Raw genomic sequence first — 21181 nt, 5'->3', positions numbered from 1 at the left:
TCTTTTTGTTAATCTGGAAAGAACTGAAACCAGAACTTCATGGGGGATGGGTCCTATATATTGCTGAAGATCCAGTTCAAGGGTCACCTCTTCAACTGGTGACTCACACACACACACACACACACACACACACATATCAGTTAGTTGTTCACTCCTCTGTCTTCACACACTCTACTTGTATCATGACTATATCTAAATCATTCTTTGTTGTAATTTACTCTTTCTGTATCAGTCTCTGATTAGACTACAAGTTCCTAAGAGGTGGACATCAAAACTTACTCATCTTTGGCTCTGTAGGGGAGGAAATAATTTCTCTACCCTCCCACATACACATGGGAGAACTCAGGGATGGGCGACTGGAAGGGGCGGTCAGAACCCAGGGTCTATATAACATCTTAACAAAGAAAAGTGACAAGATAAAAGAAAAAGAGTTTCGGTTTCCAGGGGCAGCCAACTGTGAGAAAATAAATATGTGGAGGAAACTAATGGAAGCTATGGGCTGTTTTAGTAAAGTTTGTCATGGAGATTCCTCTGGTGCTGATAAGAGTCTAAAATTGTCTTTGGCACTTCAAAATCCTTCTGCCCTTCCTGGAAGAGAGAGAGAGGGCAGAGTGTTGTTTTTGTGTCTGCTTCAGCTCAAACGTCTCCAGCTCAAAACAATCGTTACGTCAAAGCGGTATTTGTTGGGGTGGCATACTCTGAACCCCTTCAGCACCTGGTGGACCCTCACTTAGTTGTGGAAAAACACAATAATAATCTGCTATCTCTTGGGGCCATATTTGATAAAGTATATTGCATTACGCTTAGATCTAGTTACTTTTAAATACTGTAGAACTAACTCAATAGGAATTTTAAATTGTACTATCTCAAAGCCTATTGCTAACTCTATGCTGGCTCTTTTGCCTTAATGTATATTTCAGATTTACCTGTTAACACAAATAGAAAAAAGGCCGTAGAAATTAGAACATCAAAGGAGATGAGACCCCTAGAAAAGAAAAGATTTAAATGGGGGTAAAGAAGTTTAAGATATTTAAAAATATGCATGCCACTCTTCAATTTGAGGCCTTACCCAGAAAGTCACAAAATATTAACTCCAAGACCACTGTTTTCACTTACAACATGTAGAATGATTAAGAAATGAATAAAAATCTAAAAACCCAATAGGACTAAAAGTGACATTGACCAAGTCACAATTTTCACAATTTGACTGAGAGCAAATTGAGTATATTTTCAGACTTGTAGAGAACTGTCCTTATATCTTATTGCCCTGGAATGTTTACTACTGACTTCCTTGAGGTGACACATATTTACCGTTTATGATTGTTCTGGGAACTATACTCATCTATTTAGACGTGAAAAGTTACTTTCACTACGCTTTAACACAATATGGATTTTCTTAATGCTACATCTTAAGTGAATATTGCTATGCTTCATTTACTGATCTTCCTGAATCTTACATCAATTCTTTTTGTGGAGCAATTTAACTGTTTTGCCATTCTTAGAAGCATGTCTATGTTTTAAAATGTGGCATCAAATTCCGCATAAACTATGGCAATCTATATTTCTCTAAACAAGACAAAATGAAACGAAATATAATTTGGAATTGTTTGTCCTGAAACATGTCTGTGGCAAGTTTGTTTTGATTACCTCTTCTTCCTAAACTTGTTTTACTGTATTTCAAATGTGGGATTTAAAGAGAACCTATGGAAGGTTTGTTTCACACTCGTTTTTACATCCTCTTTTGTTTCATTTTGTTTTATCTCTTCTATGTCAATGTCTTCCTTAACTTAGAAGATTGTTGATAGTTGTTTTGTTTCGTTGTTTTTGCAGGGGAAGTTTCGCCCTAAGCTAAAATCTGTTGCCAATCTTCCACCTTTTTTCTTCCTTTTTCCCCAACAAAGCCCCAGTAAATTGTTGTATATAATTGTAAGTTCTTCCATCACAGCATGGCTACTGACAGACAAGTGGTGTGGTTGTATACCCAGGAGCCAAACCCAGCTGCCAAAGTGGAGCACACCAAACTTTAACCACTAAGCCATCAGGGCTGGTTCAGAAGATTGTTGATAGTTTTGACTATGGATTATCTCATTTTTTTCCCTTAAATGTTTGGTATACCTTGCTAGCAAAATCACCTAGCCTTGGAGTTTTCCCTATGGAGAGATCTCTAAGAACAAATTCAATCTTTTAAACAGAAACAAAGGTACTCAGACTTCCTTTTTGATTTTCTGTTAGTTTTGATAAGTTGTTTTTTTCAAAGACTTTGTCCATTTTATCTAAGTTGTCAAATTCATGGGCATATAGTTGTTCATAATATTCTTTTATTATCTTTTTGATGTCTAGAGCATCTGTAATGATATATAGCCCCTCTTTTCTTCCTGTTACTGATCAACCCTGAGGTAAGTACCATCTTTAACTCCCTTTAGATGTGGGAAACTAAGGCCCCAGTGGTGACTTGTATAACTTGCTGGCTCAAGACAGCAACTTCTCATTTGCAATGCACCATGTTTTCCCATGTGTGTAAGTTTACCTTAAATATCTCACTAAATTTTATTTGACAAATGATCAAAATATCACTAGGATGAAAAATAATACCCATGAAAATCCAGGTCACATAGTTCCTGGATACCCTTCGCTGGAACAATTCAGAATAGCTATCAAAAATACTAGGAGAGATTTCAGAACTGAAAAATTAAAGATCACAGCTGCTACAAATTGCAGTATTTTTAAAGATATATTTTGTTTTGGAAAGTGATCATTTGGTGGTGGAATAATTGGCATTAGTCCATAGTCATCATGATGCTAGTACTATCATGATGGTGGATGGCTACCATCAGTTTCTTCCCTCCCTGTACAAGCATGCCATACTCCCATCAAGAGAGAGAGGACAATGTCTATTCCTTCCCTCCTCTTGAATCTGGGCTGGCCTTAGTGACTTGTTTTATGAATTAAATTTGACAGAAGTAATGTTCTGGGACTTCCAGAGCTAGATCATGAAAAGCCTTGCAGCTTCCGCCTGGGCCTCTTGCAGCACATCTCGGGGAAACAAGCTGCCATGTCAGACTACCTTGAGCTCACTGTGTTCTCAGCACCATGTGAAGGTGCTCTAGTCAACAACTGGAGCCTAGCCTTCCAGCCATACTCTCCAAGGCACCAGACATGAAAATGAAGTCATCTTGAGTCCTCTAGACCAGCTCATCTGCCAGCTGAATGCCACTAAGTGACTTCAGTCAATGCCATTTGGAACAGAAGAAGACAAGCCATGCCCAAACACCTATCAATGAAATTGTAAAGTATAATAAAATGCTTGTTGTTTTAAACCACTAAGTCTGGGGATTGTTACATAGAAGAAGATAACCAGAACAATGACTATTACGTAAATGGAGGCAAACATCCCTACCATCTGGCCTTATAAAGACATCTGTGACATTCCAGGTTAATTGAGAATCTGGAAAAATGCTACCACCGAATCTGCCATGCTAAGTAGCATATCCTCGGCAGCTTGGTTCTTCTCTTCCACATTGCCAAAATGGCCATACTATTTCTAAAAATTATAAAAGTTTTTGCCAACACAGTTATTTCAATTTAAGATGATTATTTCTTTCTGGTCTTCAACCAAATCAAACTTATTTTTATGTTCAAGGTGCCGTAATGAACAGGACTTTCAGATTATTGGGTGCCATCTTGAAGAGAAAAATAAAAACATTTTCATGTATAAGGAAATATTTGACTTGTGATGCAAGGGTTGGGCTGTGAGGTCTCGGCTGGTAAACATACTGGGCTAGCTCAGTTTTCAGAATGCTTTGTAACTAATCTCTGTGATTGAATGAATCTGTGAAAGGGGATTTGCTTCCTGAGCTCTCTCTCTCTTCCTGGAGTATTAAAAGGCTTTGTGTTGGATGCATATGGAGCCTTGTGCAACTTAAAAATTACTCAGAGCTTTACCACTGCCTTAGCCAAGAGGATTATAAGCAGCACAACAAAGTGAACATATAAATAAAAATGACCGCTACATCTAATCAAATCTCTAGTGGTTTTTAAAGAACATCCTGGATCATAAATTAGTTTTAGTAAAAGCCTAATACCTAATTTGGCTTGGTGAGACTTTAATTGGAAAGTGTATGTAAAATAATTGAATATATCTACTTTCCGTTTTTAACCTTCCTTTCTATTCGTTAATGAAGAATAATTGTATAGCAACAGAAAACATAGTCAATATCGAAAGTCATTGATCTCTCCTGCTCAAGCAACGATCATTCTCATTAAACAGCAACAACAAAAAATGTAGAGAAATAGTTGCCATTAAAGAATCATCTCCTTGGGGCATGTTAAAAATCATTCTAAGCCTCCAATGGACGCCATGCTTCTACAAAGCTAGCTCTTTTTATTTAGCTTTAAAGTGGCACTTTCAAATTGTTCAGATCACTGAAGAAAATAAAGAGAAAGTGAACTGGCTCATTTGCCCACTGAAAGGAAACTGAGTTGAATGACTTAAACTTCCAGCCTTGTTTTTAGCTCAGAAGGGCAGTTTTTATTTTTCTATGACTTTAACAAAAGTCATGTAACTGCAGGGCAGACTTTTTAAAGAAAATGGCTTGTAGACACTAAATTGTATCTATCTCAAAGCTCAATGGCTACATAAGTTTATAATAATCACCATTTTAGAAAGTGTTCATTTCTCAGGATACACAAAGGCTTGTGTCAGTAGTAGAGTGGCTGATATTTGCCAACCATGATCAGGAAATGAGCAGAAGAGTAGTCTTATCACTTGAAGCTAGTAAAACACAGACATATTTTACTCACTGAGAAGATCATATTGGTTTGTGGCTTATGATTACGTTGCAATGTAAGAGAAGCCATAATAAAATAAAAGCTGTTATTTTTGGTTCTTTCTGTGCATTCTAACACATACGTTGTGGATTATTTCTATGCATTTTGGAAGCTCTCACTCTCTGGAGGATTCATTAACTTATTCACTCCTTTTATCAACAAATATTTAATCAGCACATATTGCTAAGAACTGTTCTGTATTCTGGGTTCGCAATAATAAACAAACCAGAAAAAAAATCCTGCCCTCTTGAGGCTGACATTCAATTTAAAGAGAGAAAATTGATTTTAAAATTTCAAATAAACGTATTATATAATGCCAGAGAGTAAGAAGTAGTGTGAAAAGAAAGAAAGCAAGGTATGGGATAGAGTGTAATAGGAGTACGTTTTTGATGGGGTGATCAGTGAAGGCCTCTCTGAGGAGGTGACCTTTTAGCAGAGATGAAATGTAAATAAAATTGCAGGGAAAATCATGGGAATATATGCGGAGAGAATGTTCCAGGCAGGAACAGCAAATGTATAATCCTGAGGCAGGAACTTGATTGGTAAGTTCAAGGAGGAGAAAGAAGGCCTGTGAGGTTGGAGTGAAGTGACCTAGAGAAGAATAGCAGAAAATGACATTGAAGAGATGGTCAGTAGCTTTGGATTTTATTGTGTGATGAGAAGCAATTAAAGAGTTTTGAGCAGAGAAATAGGGAATCTCTTTGCTGCATAAATGACAACAGAGGGCTAAGTGAGAAAGGCCTGAGAGCAATAAGGAGCAGTGAGGAGGCTATGGCAAGAGAAGACAGGGCCTTGAACTGGCGTGGATACTGGATATTTTCTCTTTCCCTCTCCATTTCATCTTTCCATCCTTCCCACGGTGTTTTGTGCCCAAGGAGGCTGGTTTGGTTCAGTCAACAGGGAACACTGGCAGAAACTGGAGAACAGGAGCGGAGGGAGCAGGGTATTTATTCTCCTGGCTCACTGCCTGCAGGGTCACAGGAGTGGGTGCATTCCTCTACCATAGTTCTTCCAGGCAGCCCTCTCCAAACATCTATTCTCTCCAGATTCTATAACATCTCCCACCAATCACCCCTTCAAACCTATGATGATGAAGGCTCGGCACTGTTGCCAACCCTGAGATTTCACGCTATCCCTTGTTGAATGTCCTAAACTACTCACACCTGTAAACAATCTCTTCAATACACCCTCCTCAAATTACCTAGTTTTAATGACCCACCTGTTTCTCACTGGTTCTTGAATGGCACAGGGTGATGATGGTGAAGATGATAAGAAGCAGTTGGATTCAGGACATATTTTGACAGAATCTGCTGAAAGACAGGATGTATGTATACAGCATGAGTTACAGAGAAGTGATACAGCTTGCTTTTCCCCCCTTATAATATGGAGGTCTTCTTCCCAATCAAAATATATACCCCCATTCATATTCAATTAATTCACAGAATTCCAAAACACACATGGGTATACCATGGCGTATTAATTAATCACCCCACTTGAAGACATTTAGTTCCTTTCTGACTTTTTTGCTAATACAAACAATGCTGCAGTGTACAGCCTTGAACATATATCTTTGTGCACGTCTGGATTTCTTAAGGACAGATACAAAGAATTAGAATTACTATACCAAGAGATATGTACCTTTAAAACTCCTATAGATATTTCCCTCCCAAATTGCCCTCCCAAAACTAGTACTAATATACCCTTCCAACAACAGTGGCTTTCACTCTCACCATCAAGAGATATCGAACTTTTTAAAAATCTTCTGATAAAAATGTTTTGTTGTTATCTTATTTGCTTTTTCTTGAATGCTAGTGATATTGAGCATCTTTCCATGATAGTTGGCCAATGACAAGGAGTAGGATTACACATAGATTCAAAATAGCTCCCCACAAAATACTTAATTACAAAGAAAAAAAAATTCACAGTGGAGAAATCTGGCAGACACCACCTTAATCAATTGACCAAAGTGAATGTCATCAGTAATGGGACAAGTCAAAGTTGTGGACCAACTCATGGTAATAAGATATAATGGGAAGATGACATAGCTTCTGTGATATTACTGCCAAAGATACATAATCTGAATCTAATCATGAGGCAAACCCAAACTGAGAGACAAACTACAAAAAAACTGGTTTGTGACAAGTTCATGAAAGACAAGGAAAGACTGAAGAATTGTTTCAGAGTGAAGGGGACTGAAGAAACATGACAATTAAATGGGGTCTGTGGATTAGATGGTAGTCATGAATCAGTATTAATTTCCTGATTTTGAAGGTTATATAATGACTGTAGAAGAAACAATCCTTGTTTGTGGGAAATTCACACTAAAATACAGGCATATCTCGTTTTATTATGCTTCACTTTATTGTGCTTCACAGATACTGTATTTTTTTTCAAATTGAAGGTTTGTAGCACCCCTGCGTTGACCAAGTCTATCAGCACCATTTTTCCAACAGCGTTTGCTCACTTTGTGTCTCTGTGTCACATTTTGGTAATCCTTGCAATACTTCAAACTTTCTCATTATTATTATATTTGTTATGACGACCTCTAATCAGTGATCTTTGAAGTTACTATTGTCATTGTTTTGAGGTGCCGTGAACCGTGCCCATGTAGGACAGAGAACTTAGTAAGTCTTGTGTGTATTTCGACTGCTCCACCAACCAGCTATTTCCTGTCTGTCTCTCTCTCCTCAGGCCTCCCTATTCCCTGAGATGCAGCAATATTGAAATTAGGCCAATTAATAACCCTATAATGGCCTCTAAGTGTTCAAGTGAAAGGAGGAGTTGCACTTTAAATCAAAAGCTGGAAATGATTAAGCTTAGTGAGGAAGCTGTGTCAAAAGCCAAGACAGGAAAAAAGCTAGGCATCTTGTACCAAATAGTTAGCCAAGTTGTGCATGCAAAGAAAAGGTCTTGAAGGAAATTAAAAATGCTACTCCAGTGAACACATGAATGATAAGCAAAACAGCTTTACTGCTCATCTGGAGAAGGTTTCAGTGGCCTGGATAGAAAATCAAACCAGACACAACATTCCCTTAAGCCAGAGCCTAATCCAGTGCAAGGCCCTAGCTCTCTTCAATTCTATAAAGGCTGAGAGAGCTGAGGAAGACACAGAAGGAAAGTTTGAAACTAGCAGAGGTTACTTCATGAGGTTTAAGGAAAGAAGCCATCTCCATAACATAAAAATGCAAAGTGAAGCAGCAAGTGCTGACGTAGAAGCTGCAGCAAGTTCTCCAGAAGATCTAGCTAAGATCATTAACGAAGGGGGCTACACTAAACAACAGATTTTCAGTGTAGACAAAACAGCTTTCTATTGGAAGAAGATGCCATCTAAGACTTTCACAGCTGGAGAGGAGTCAATGCCTGGCTTCAAAATTCAAAGAACAGGCTGAACTTCTTGTTAGGAGTTAATGCAGCTGGTGACTTTAAGTTGAAGCTAATACTCATTGACCATTCCAAAAATCCTAAGGCCTTTAAGATTTTACTAAACCTGTTCTGCCTGTGCTCTGTAAATGGAACAACAAAGAATGGATGAAGCACATCTATTTACAACATGGTTTACCGAATATTTTAAGCCCACTGTTGGGACCTACTGCTCGGAAAAAAAATTCCTTTCAAAATACGGCTGCTCATTGACAATGCACCTGGGCACCCAAGAGCTCTGATGGAGATGTGCAACGAGGTTAATGTTGTTTTCATGCCTGCTGATACAACATTCATTCTGCAGCCTACTGATCAAGGAGTAATTTCAACTTTCAAGTCTTATTATGTAAGAAATACTTTTTGTAAGGCTACAGCTGCCATAGGTAGTGATTCCTCTGATGGATCTGGTCAAAGTAAATTGAAAACCTTCTAGAAAGGATTTGTCATTCTAGATTCCATTAAGAACATCTGTGATTCATGGGAAGAGGTCAAAATATCAACACCAACAAGAGTTTGGAAGAAGCTGACTCCAACTCTCATGGATGACTTTGAGCAGTTCAAGATTTCAGTGGAGGAAGTCACTGCTGATGTGGTAGAAATAGCAAGAGAATTAGAATTAGAAGTCGAGCCTAAGTTGTGGCTGAATTGCTGCACTCTCATAACAAAACTTTAATGGATGAGGAATTGCTTCTTATGGATGAGCAAAGAAAGTGATTTCTTGAGATGGAATCTCCTCCTGGTGAATCTACTCCTGGCTGTGAAGACGGTTGAAAGGACATCAAAAGAGTTAGAATTTTACATAAATTTAGTTGATAAAGCAGCAGCAGGGTTTGAGAGGATTGACTCCAATTTTGAAAGAAGTTCTACTGTGGGTAAAATGCTATTGAACGTCATCGCCTGCTATAGAGAAATTGTTCATGAAAGGGAGAATAAATTGACGCAGCAAACTTCGTTGTTGTCTAATTTTAAGAAATTTCCTCAGCCACCCCAACCTTTAGCAACCACCACCCTGATCAGTCAGCACCATCAACATTAAGGCAAGACCCTCTGCCGGCAAATAGCTTATGACTCACTGAAGGCTCAGATGATGGTTAGCATTTTCAGCAATAGAATAATTTTAAATTAAGGTATGTACATTATTTTTTTAGATATAATGCTACTGCACACTTAATAAACTTCCATGTAGTGTAAACATAACTTTTATATATGCATTAGGAAATCAAAAAATTTGTGTGACTCACTTTCTTGTGATATTTCCTTTTTTGTAGTGATCTCGAACTGAACCGGCAATATCTCAGAGGTATTACCTGTATTAGCAAGTGATAAGGCAACTTACTCTGAAATGGTTCAGGATAAAGAAGTAATTTGTATTTTATTTGTAGTTTTTCTGAAAGCTTGAGATTACTAAAACAACAACAATCAACTTTTTCACATTACTAATCCTGATACGTAATCCTCATGAACACTTCTCTCTCCTTGGCACCCAGTGGACACCACGTATTCATCCTTGTGTCAGAGAGGATAAATCTTAACTTGCTTCCTCTTCCTTAATGGCTTTTTTTTTTTTTTTTTTTTTGCTGATATAGGTTTCAGCAGTCATAAATCATATATTTTAGTGGTTGAAGAAATATTTTATCACGCTATCTACAAGTCAGAAAAATAAGAGTTTCTGAGAGCTCATCGAAGGCTGTTATTGAAGGGGTTCTATGTAAGGCACTGGCTTGTTCTTCACACACTCCAGCCTTTTCAGGATTTCAAATATAGAGAAGTTTCCTTAAACCTTATCTTAAAGGCAATCAAATATTATGCTAATTGGCAAGCATTAAAAAAAAAAAATCACCCAAATCCCAATCCTTTACAAAAACAACTATGTACTCTACAAATTATTTGCAAGAATCAATTTAATTCGGGTTCAAAAATTAGTTGCAGCAAACCATTATTGAAATAAAGTACAAAAATCTCTCAATATGAGCTAAGCCAAAAAATATTTACTTCAGAATTATTTTTGCTCATATAGCTAAAGAGATATGTTTTAACAATATCTTTGCAGCCAACTTGCCACAGGAAAACAGAGTTGCTCTGAAATATGACTTTTAAGAAAAAAAACAAAACTGAGAATCTAGTGCAGTGCTGAAAACTCTAAAAGGTTATGATTATTTCTTTTTCTTTTCTTTCTTCCCCTCTCTTTTTTTTAAAAAATAGGTTAAGCTTAAAACTCAAGTAACAACATTTGAAAAGCAGATACAATTTGTCACTTTGAGCTGCCATCTAGTGTTAAAATAAAGAACATATTTGCCTTTTCCTTTTGCCTTTTGTAAACTTTTATACTGATAGTATTTTCAATATGAGAGAAGTTAGAAGCTAATATTACAGTTAAAAGATTTTTAAGTAAAAATTAAATGTATTTAAGGAATATAACATGCTGATTTGATATACATACTGAAATGATTACTACAGGCAGGGTAATTAACATATTATCTCCTCATATAGTTACCATTTTTTGTGTGTGACAGGTGCACCTGAAATCTATTCTCTTAGCATGTTTCCAGTGTTCAACAGACTATTAAGTATGGGCATCATGTCTGTACATTAGATCTCTAAACACGTTTATCCTACATAACTACAAATTTGTACCCTTTGCCCAACATGTCCCCATTTCCCCCACTATCCCAGCCCCTGGTTACCATGGTTCTACTCTGCTTCTTTAACTTTAATTTTTCTTTTCTTTAGATTCCACATTACGATATATCCCATCTTCTTTATCACATCAACATCCACCAATGGACACTTAGGTTGTTTCCATATCTTGGCTATTGTGAATACTGCTGCAGTGAACACGGGAGTGCAGATATATCTTTGACATCTTGTTTCCCATTTCCTTGGATTTATACTCAGAAGTAGAATTGTTGGATCATTGGTAGTTCTATTTTTAATTTTTTGAGTAACCTTCATACTGTTTTCTATAGTGGCTATACCAGTTGACATTCCCACAAACAGTGCACAAGGGTTCTCCTTTCTCCACATCCTTACCAAGATTTGGTATCCTTGTCTTTTTTAATGATAGCCATTCTAACAGGTGTGAGGTAATATCTCATTGTGGTTTTCGTTTACATTTCCCTGATGATTAGTGATGCTGAACATTTTTTCACATACCTGTTGGCCATTTGTATGTCTTTGGAAAAATGTCAGTTCAGATCCTCTGCCCATTTTTAAATCAGATTGTTTGTTTTTGCACTATTGAGTTGTGTAAGTTCCTTATATATTTTAGATATTAACTCCTTATCAGATATGTGATTTGCAAATATTTTCTCCCATTTGATAGGTTGCCTTTTCACTTTTTTTGGATGGTTTTCTTCACGGTACAGAAGCTTTTTAGTTTGATGCACTCCTACTTGTTTATTTTTACTTTAGTTGCCATTGCTTTTGGTGTCTAATCTAAAAAATCATTGCAAAGACCAGTGTCAAGGGGCTTACTCCTTATGTTTTCTTTGAGAAGTTTTATGGTTTCAGGTCTTAAATTTAAGTCTTTAATCCATTTGGAGTTGAATTTTGTATATGGTATAAGATATGGGTCCTGTTTCATTCTTTTGCATGTAGCTGTCCAGTTTTCCCAACACCATTTTTGAGGAGACTATCTGTTCCCCGTTGTATATTCTTGGCTCCTTTGTCATAAATTAATTGACTATAGATGCATTGGTTTATTTCTGGACTCTCACTTCTGTCCCATTGATACATGTGTCTGTTTTTATGCTAGTGTTACACTGTTTTGATTACTATAGCTTTGTAACATAGTTTGAAACCAGGAACTGTGATGCCTCCAGCTTTGTTCTTCGTTCGCAAGATTGCTTTGACTATTCGGGGTCTTTTGTGGTTCCATACAAATTTTAGGATTGTTTGTTCTATTTCCGTGAAAAATGCCCTTGGCATTTCAATAGAGATTGCATTGAATCTGTCAATTGCTTTGGGTAGTATGAACATTTTAACAATATTAATTCTTCCAATCCATAACCACAGAATATCTCTCCATTTATTTGTGTCTTCTTCAATTTCTTTCGGTTCATTGTTAGTGTATAGAAATGAAACAGTTTTTTATATTGATTTTGTATTCAACTTTATTGAATTCATTTATTAGTTCTAACAGTTTTTTGGTGGAGTCTTTAGGATTTTCTATATAGAATATGTCACCTACAAGTAGAGACAGTTTTACTTCTTTTCTTTCTAATTGGGATGCCTTTTATTTCTTTTTCTTGCCCAATTGCTCTGCTTAGGACTTCCGGTACCATGTTGAATAAAAGTGATGAGAGTGGGCATCTTTGTCTTGTTGCTGATCTTAGAGGAAAAACATTCAGCTTTTCAAGAAACTATTCACTGTTAATGACTTAAAATACTATGACAAACTTCAAATACAACAAACAGTGGGCTCCAGTATCTTCTCATCTGCTGTTCAAACTGTCTTCCTTGTGTGCTGCCTTCATTGCCTGTTTGCCTCAGAGCTCAATGTCTTTCTGCTGTCCCCTGCTTGCTCAGAACTGCTAAGGAAAGCTCACCCAAGCTCCTCCTTTTCTCAGCTAGTGGTTGTCAGACCTGGTCTTCTGTTCCCAACAGCTCCTACTGGTTCTCCAGATTCCTCTCAATCTGAAGGCTCAGATCTCGTTCCCAAATCCATCCTGCCTGAGGCATATGACTTTTAGCAGTTTCAGCCTTTGTACCCACCTTCCCCATCCTGACCACCTTTGCTAATTCTACCCAAAATGTGGTGCCTCATGGTGACTACTGGGCTTTCACAGTGTGTCCCATGTTGAAGCCTCCATCAGGTGCATTTTGATATTGGTACCCAGTTCCTAATCTCTGAAAGTTTCAAACACACAAGTAATAGAACTTCCTCATTGTCCTGGGTTCTGTCTTGGCAAATTCCTAGCATACTGGTTCTATCATAGAAATAGGGCTCAGCTATGCTAGGACCAAATTCCTTCTCAGGGTCCCTGGCTGATGCCTGGTTTCTGATATCTGTGGATGCCCTCTTGCATCCTGAGCTTTCTTGCATTATCCAAGCAAATTCACTATTATTGTGCCCCTTTACCATTGGGTTTTTGTTACCAGCTATTTCCAAAGTGCTCTCTAGTCAGCCCCTACCACAAAGAGAGTTTCCTTGTTCCTATCAGTTCCAATAGGTGTGAGAGTCCTTGGTCTATGCCTCATCTTATTAGAGGTTAAGTGGGCAAAAATCTACCCAATCTAAGAAATGGCAGCTTCACACAGGTTCACCTCACTGACCTCACACTCAGGAACTGATGACTGAGAATGGATTGGCCCTCTGCTCTCCTTCATAAGAACTGCCATATTAACCTAGGAATGCAGTTTTAGTGGCAGCCCCATTGAAGAGGATTTGGGGATTTTTCAACTCTTCTTGAATTATTCCACACAAAGTTCATTTCATGCACAAGTAAAATAGTCTTTTTCTTAGTAATGTATATGAGATCAAAGGAGGAAAGCTGGAAGACTCAATGACCCTTTCACAGGAAAATTAAGAAATGAACAAAGCCTGAGTAGAGAGTCCCTTTTAATGGGTGCCAGAAACAATCTTTCTGCCTGGGCCTCAAAAATTGTACTTAACCCTGGGTTCAAAATTTGGCAGATGGTGACCATGAACCAATCTGAGAGTAGTGAGGCTCAGGGAAATGCTTTTGTCTTATCAAAAAGGAAAATGCATATATATATATATATATATATATATATATATATATTTTTCTGTCTATATGTCTTTTGCATTTTCCTAAAAGTTGCATTTACTCTTTTAATCACTGGAGAAAGAAAAGAAATCATTTAGAATTGAATCAAGGTAAGGTTAAGCATTCCCAAAATATAGGAATATTTTTCCTGTTCATAACCTCATAAGTGGTAAATGTCCCTTTCAAATTGACCCTATTTGTGGTAGCTCAGTGGTTCTCAACCCTTACAGATGCAATGCCTTACGTTTTACTCCAAATATTTGGTAACACTTTCACTATTCTAAAATAAAATTTGCTGATAATATAACCCTTCTACACTATTATTTATATATATAATGTTCTAACTGTAATATAAATGAATAATGAAAAAGAAAATTATTTATAATAAAATATGTATTTCAGTGTGTAAATGCTCAGACATGATTATGAAAGGAGATAAAATGAGGCAGTCTGATGTTGGCATCTATATCTCATGTCTACCTGGATACAATAGCTATGAATATTGTTTACAGATGTGTTGTGTTGTATATTAATGCCACAGACTGTCTTGCCATTGATAACATGATTTTTAGAAATGAACAAGTCCTGGTAAAATTCTAAGGAAAACAGAGTAAAATCTTCCCTCGATACCCATGGCAGTTGCATTTCTGGAATATTTGGAAAACTAAAACCATACCAAAAATATACTATGTGTTTATGAAAACAGTAAAACCTAACTAACTGCTCTGATTATTGTGAGCATATGTTTCACCTCCTGAATGTCTGGAAGAACATTCAAATACAGAGCAAGACCTGATAATTCTTTATTTTGAAGACAATTGAGTGCAAGGCAAGACGTCTAGTCTCTGGCCCCAACCACCAAAAGCCAGTAGTACTCTCTTAGAATTGCAATATCCAAAAATGGCCTGAGAGGCCAATGTCACTCCCACTCCTACATGAGATTCATTTTCATACCAATTAGAGACAAAGAACAAGCAAATTGAAATTTTCTATTTATTTTGTAAATATTGGTGAATAAGATATATTATGGAATATTGCATTTCTATAATTGAGGCAATATTTCTTACAGATCCGCAGAAATATACCTTTTATTATAATATATAACAATACAGAGAAAAGCACAATTACCTGGTCTCAACATATTTAAAATCTGGGAGAGATTGTAATGTAATCTACAAGCCAACAGATACTATGATAGTAAGACACAGATAGATAAGAAGAGAAATATGATGTAATTTCCAAAAATAATTTTTTAAATATTTTACTATAACTATTTTCTTACACATTTTACAGGTATTACAAATTTTCTTAAAACTTTTATGAGTCTGAAATTTTCTTACAAATATTATGGGTCAAAGTGAAAAAGAAAAACTAAGAAAAAATGGGGAAAAAAGACTGGAAATAAAAGAAATGTAACTTTAAAAATAAAAAAGTCTGATAAAAAAAATTTGGAACAGGAAAAAATTTGGGAACAAATCATGTATGCAGTATGTTGCCGCTTTTTCTTCCTCAAAATTAATTTCTATGACTCGGTAATTTTAATGATCATAGAAACTCACAGGGATATTTCTTATTCATCCAATGAATTTGTGGATCCATAGAGTATAACAAATTAAGAAAAAGTCTTTAAATCCTGAACATTTACCTTGCTGGGAAAAAAAAAAGAGTTATCTTAATTCACTTGGTTCTTGTACTCCCATCATGAATTTCTTCAGGTTCTCTGAAGCATTAAATATGAAACTGGATCAGTTCCTTGGAAAGTTTCAAGATTATAAAACTTGGAGGGAAATAGTAGAAATACGGGGGGCAGGAGGGAAAAAGACCCTCAAGTCTATATATCAACTTAGTAGCCTAATCTCAATGGTTTTTTTGTGTATTTCTCAAAAACTATTTTTTTAAGAAGATTGTTTTCATTTATTTGAAGACAAATAACTTTAAGCATGGAAGGGAACTTTAAAGATTTCAGTATAACTTTCTTCAAGGAAAATTTAAATTAACTGTGTCCCAAGACATCTAGCAACTCTTCAAAACACAGAAAATGAAAACAAATTAATCCCTTTCCTTGGAAACTCATTTTAATTTCTAGTAGCATATTGGTCAGGAATAGTCCCTAAGTTATGGTTTCACCATTATTTAGATGTGTTCAGTAAGCTTTTAAATGATTTTGGAGATACTGAGGGAGCTGATCCAGTGTCCTTGAACTTGATCTTTCAAAGGACAAACCTAGGTAACCTTGTTATAGCAGAAAGCCATGAGGACTTCTGCTTCTCTTGATTTCTAGGTAAGTGACCTTGCACCAAAGTTACGATGATCTAGAAAAGTTTCTTACTATTTTCCCCTCTTATCTGTTTTTTGTCAGAATGTGAGTTGAATGGGCATCTTACCTGGTTAGCCAAGTAGTTTTTGTCTTCGGAGTCCAATCATGGTCAGGATTAATGCACCTAAGGTTAAGTGGGATGAAAACAACTAGAGGGCTGAATCCAGTCCAAGACTTACGAAAATACCATGGTTCAAATTGAAGAAACTAAAATAAGCTAGAAAAATTCAGAAATCATTAGACCCATGGTGCCCAGATGGGCCAAGTAGACATTTTGTGTTGGAAAATAATGCCATATTGTAACTACAGCTGGATTAAACATCACTAGTCTTCGTAAGGGAATCATTTAGAGACGGTAGGGATTAAATAAGGACTGGAATGAATGCTCTGACATTTTATAGTGCTTCTTGTTGGCTGCATCAAGGAATGGTTTTAACCAAGTAATGAAATTCCTACCTCCCTGCGCCCATTTTCACTCTCAATTTGAAGGAAGTAATTCTGAGTACTGTAGTCTATAGCTAATGGCACAAAAGGCAGTTCCATAGATCAATTATCTTTTGCTTAAACCAATGGCTTCCCCCAAGAACAAAGAGCAGCAAATCAAAGCAGCTAATTGCTGTTACACTCAAGAAGATTTCATTATAGGATGCAACACTGTTGATACATTCACCTGAGTGTGCCACAGCATGCAAATAATAGATTCTAAAGAAATGGTAGGGAAGGAAGCAAACAAAAATGACCCCTATAAAAAATAGGTTTTTCAACTGGGCCCAGAACTCCTGGTGGGATAGTAAGGAGTGGCGTAGCTTCCGCACCATTGACACAATGATGAAGATCTGGAAGACCAAGAGAATCACGGCAATAGCTATGACAATAGTGACTATCATATAGTTGACCACTTGTGCATAGACGTGGTTAAGTTCTTTGTGGAATCCAAAACAGTCTTCCTCATCATACATCTCAGAAGTCCCATAATGAGAAAAAATCAGGGGCACCACAATGACAATCACCAGAAGCCACAAGCCAGTACTGGCAGCCACAGCATGCAGTTTTCTGTAGAATTCCACTTTGTCCTTGCGCTTGAAGAAGATGAGGTACCTAATGACCAGGATCACCACGTAGAACAGGAATGTGAGGTACATGTGGATGTGCAGCATGGCACTCACAAATTTGCAGAAGGGCAATCCAAATCCCCAAGTGTTCTCGATGAGATAGATCAAGCGAAAAGGCACTGTCAGCAGAAAAACACTGTGGATCACTACCAGGTTAATGACTGCTGTGGTGGTCACAGACCGGGTGTTCATTTTCACCAGTAAGAACAAAATGGAGATGATGCCCACCAGTCCTCCAATGAGCACCACGCAGTAGAGCCCAGTTAAAGAAGCTGTCGGTAAAGGATTGCAGGAGGAATTACTGTGGTTAGCCATACTTCAGAAGTTACCTGGAAGAGACAAAGCACCAGTGTAAATGACAAACTTCCAGAGCTTTGTTCATGTCTCCCTCCTGGCACTGACAATGTGACTTTGTTATTTATCTGTTTACATGATATAAACTTTACATGCCTTAAGAATGAAGACTATGTCATATGCATGTCTGTTTACTCTAGATGGAAAACACAGTAAGTCACTGATTCTTAATCTTTAGTAGGTTACAGACCTCATCAAGAGCTTCCCAGAGACATGTATATGTGTACATAGTCAAAACGATTTGCATAAAACTGAATTGCAGACCATGTGAAGCTGATACATGGATACTAGTACTGCAGCAGCCACTGAAAAGAATATCATAAGATGGACAGAAAGTTGAGTGGATGCCGTAATTATATAAAATATTTTTTTCTTTTATGTCTGATTCTATTTTTCTAATTCCTTCCAACTCATCAGCAAATGATCCAAGAATATTTACACTTAATTCATTTAGGACACTGATTAGTTTGGTGAAAAAATTTGCTAAGTCAAAGCAGCAGCAAGCTATTGGAGTGTATATCTGAATTTCTCATCATAGTTACATTATCATCTAGCAGTAAGGCCTTGGCTAAGTTCTTCTCGCTGGCCCCACTGAAAATGCAGGCTGTCTCCCAATTCTCTCATCCCCCACCTACAAATTTATACAAAAACCACTATCATTTTTCCTCTGGACTCCTGAAAGATCCTTTACTAAACAGTCTTGCTCTCTTCTAATTCATTGCCCACCTTCTAGATTTAGTAATCTTCTAATTACACTAATCAAGCCATTTCAATTTCTCATTTAAATTCCTTCAATGGCTTCCCATTTGTTTTAAGATAAAAGCAAAATCCTTACATGTCTAGAATGTTCTGGGTTATGGCAAAATCTGATCCCTTAAGACAATATTCAGATTCAAGAAAAAATCTAGGGGTGAAATTGACAGGATTTGATGAACTGTATATGGGGAAATGAGGGGAAAGGAAGTGTCTCAATCACTCCCAGATTTCTGACTTGAACAACTGTGTAATTAGGTCTATTTACTGACACCAGGGAGACTGAGGATCAAAGTTGAGAAAGAACAGTAGTTGAAGTATGCACTTAGTACCTGACCTTTGTAACACATTCGCAGTTGTTATTCATTTCTTGAATGTCTCTTTATACAGCCAAAATTACCCAGCAATAAAAATGAACCAACTACTGATACACATAATACTGATAAATCACAAAAGCATTATACTAAATCATGTATCCTCATTAGGGCAATATCACCCCCAAGGGGGCCAACATTTGTTCTTGAAATGTGAAAAATCTTACTTTTTATGTGTAAAATACAGATATACCTACGATACATAAACAGACATACAGTATCTCTGTGGAATTAAAATTTCATAAGGAGAGAGACACAATCAGGAGAAATCTGTTTAAAAAGGCTCTTTAGGGGGGCAATAATAAAAAAGTTGAGAAACACTGTACTAAATAAAAGATGCCATCCATCACATGATGTAGTGCATACAGAAGTCGAATTATAATGGTGTACCCCTGAAATCTATATAATACTATAAACCAATGTAACCTCAATAAAAAAATTTTAATAAAATATGCCAGCCACAAAAGACTACATATTGTATTATTTCTTTTTCTAGAAAATAAAAACTAACGTGACAGAAAGAAGAGCAGTGTGGTCCAGTGTGCAGGGGAAGGGATTGACTTCAAAGGGGCACAGAAGAACTTATAAGGTGATGGAATGTCTTATATCATGTCAGTTACAATTGCAGTTGTTCTCAAAGTTTATCAAATTGTACACTTAAAATTGGTGAATTTTTTTGCATATAACTTCAATAAAGCTAATTGAAAAAACATAGTAATAATAATCTGACCCCAGAAAGCCTCTGCTTTTGTGGACAGGAAATAGAATTACCATGCGGCCCACTTAAAAGATTGCCTCATGTAACACTTGTTCCACGTGATGTGTAATCTCTGTAATTGCCTTTCATTTGTCCCTGTAGAAAAGGAATTCCATCAAGTAGACATGAAATTATATTGTGTTCATATCTGAATCAAGGATGAATGTGCCACCATAAGCTCTGTTCATTTCCTTCAGCTATTGACCTAGAAGGACCAACTTATGAAAGAAGAAGAAAGTAAAACCAATTGCATATCATTTGTCTCAAGTCTTCCTTCTTTCTTATAAACTGCCATGATCTGTCTCTTTCAGATGTAAGAAGCTCGTGTTAAATCTCTTCTATGTGCCAGGCACTGCACGAGATGCTTGCCTGTACACGGTCTCATTTAACCCTCACAGCAGTCCTGTGCCTTGTGGATGTATCACCATACTGAAATTCCGATGAAGAAACCAAGCCCTAGACAGAATAAGTCATTTAGCCAAAGTCTCCAAAGTCACACACATACACACACACAACTCCTTGTTGTACATGATGGAGAAGCAAGTTGTACATCCCTTAAGCCCAAGTTTCTAAATCTTAATAGAAGAAGGAGGGGAGGCCATGAAAAGATTTGGTCCTATTCACATGGCTGTATGCCAATATATCTTGAAAGTTGCTCTTCCTCTTTTGGGATTTCTCATCCTATTCCCTTTACTTGGTTTACAGCAGATCCCATAAATTAGCTCATTCAACATCAATTCTAACCCCTCTGGCCTGCATTTCTGTACAGAGTTTTTGCAGCTATAGTGCTTGTGTGTGATCTGCTATTTTGTTGCACTACTACAAAACGTGGAGGAAAAGTGAGTCAAATGAGGGATGTCAATGTGTGGAGAGATTAGATCGTTTGGCAAGACAGTAGTGGAAATGCCTGGTTGCTCTGGCACAGCAATGGCCCTGGTACCCAGTACTATAATACATCATGGATTTCAGGAAGCAATAGTTAGAATCAAAGATATTTATGCTATTAACCCCATGGTGGTGTTGGAAACTTTTTCCTGACTACATGGATCATTCTTTATAGCAACCAAGCCTGGTTCCCAGATGTTCCAAGATATTCTGTAAGCTATTACCTTTTAATAAACACCTGCTTAAGCCAGCTAAAGTGGATTCTTTTATCTGCAATTAACAACCCAGACATACCTGGTTAATTCCTATCTCTCCTTCTAGAATCAACTGAAGCATCATTTTCTCCAGGAAGCCTTTCCTAACCTCCACTCTCAGTTTGGGTCATGTGCCATTCCACTTCTTCCCCATGGAATACACTGTGCTTACCTCTATTAGGGCACTTATCACACAGACCATAATTCTCAGTTAGATCTCTGCCTTCCGAACAAGACTGACCAGGGAAGAATCATGCTCTCCTTTGTATCCAAAGAACCTAATGAAGTTTTAAAAATTAATTTAAATATTGTTATTGAAAACTAGCATACATATAGAAGAGTGCTCACCTATAAGTATATAAATCAGGACGGCCCAGTGGCGCAGCGGTTAAGTGCGCA

At 37.0% G+C, this 21181-nt stretch overlaps 1 protein-coding gene and 1 long non-coding RNA gene across 4 annotated transcripts in view; one reads left to right on the top strand and one right to left on the bottom strand.

The window, feature by feature from the left end:
• Positions 1 to 586: 586 nt before the first annotated feature.
• Positions 587 to 20778, top strand: LOC138923808 (uncharacterized). Of its 2 annotated transcripts, XR_011437942.1 has the most exons (3): positions 587 to 2396; positions 19383 to 19475; positions 19955 to 20778. It is a non-coding gene; the product is annotated as an uncharacterized lncRNA (long non-coding RNA). The 2 variants fall into 2 exon arrangements; XR_011437941.1 differs by lacking the exon at positions 587 to 2396 and having other exon boundaries at positions 17731 to 19475.
• Positions 14956 to 21181, bottom strand: part of GPR141 (G protein-coupled receptor 141) — a 75100-nt gene continuing 68874 nt past the window's right edge. For both annotated transcript variants that reach the window (XM_001500319.5, XM_005609310.4), the window contains exon 3: positions 14956 to 17734. In XM_001500319.5, coding sequence (XP_001500369.1) covers positions 16812 to 17720 — 909 coding nt within the window. In that variant the 5' untranslated portion in view covers positions 17721 to 17734 and the 3' untranslated portion in view covers positions 14956 to 16811. The remainder of the gene's footprint in view (positions 17735 to 21181) is intronic.

This window comes from Equus caballus, chromosome 4 (assembly GCF_041296265.1).
Source record: "Equus caballus isolate H_3958 breed thoroughbred chromosome 4, TB-T2T, whole genome shotgun sequence".
Classification (NCBI taxonomy): Eukaryota; Metazoa; Chordata; class Mammalia; order Perissodactyla; family Equidae; genus Equus; species Equus caballus.
This window is presented reverse-complemented; position numbering and strand designations above follow the sequence as displayed.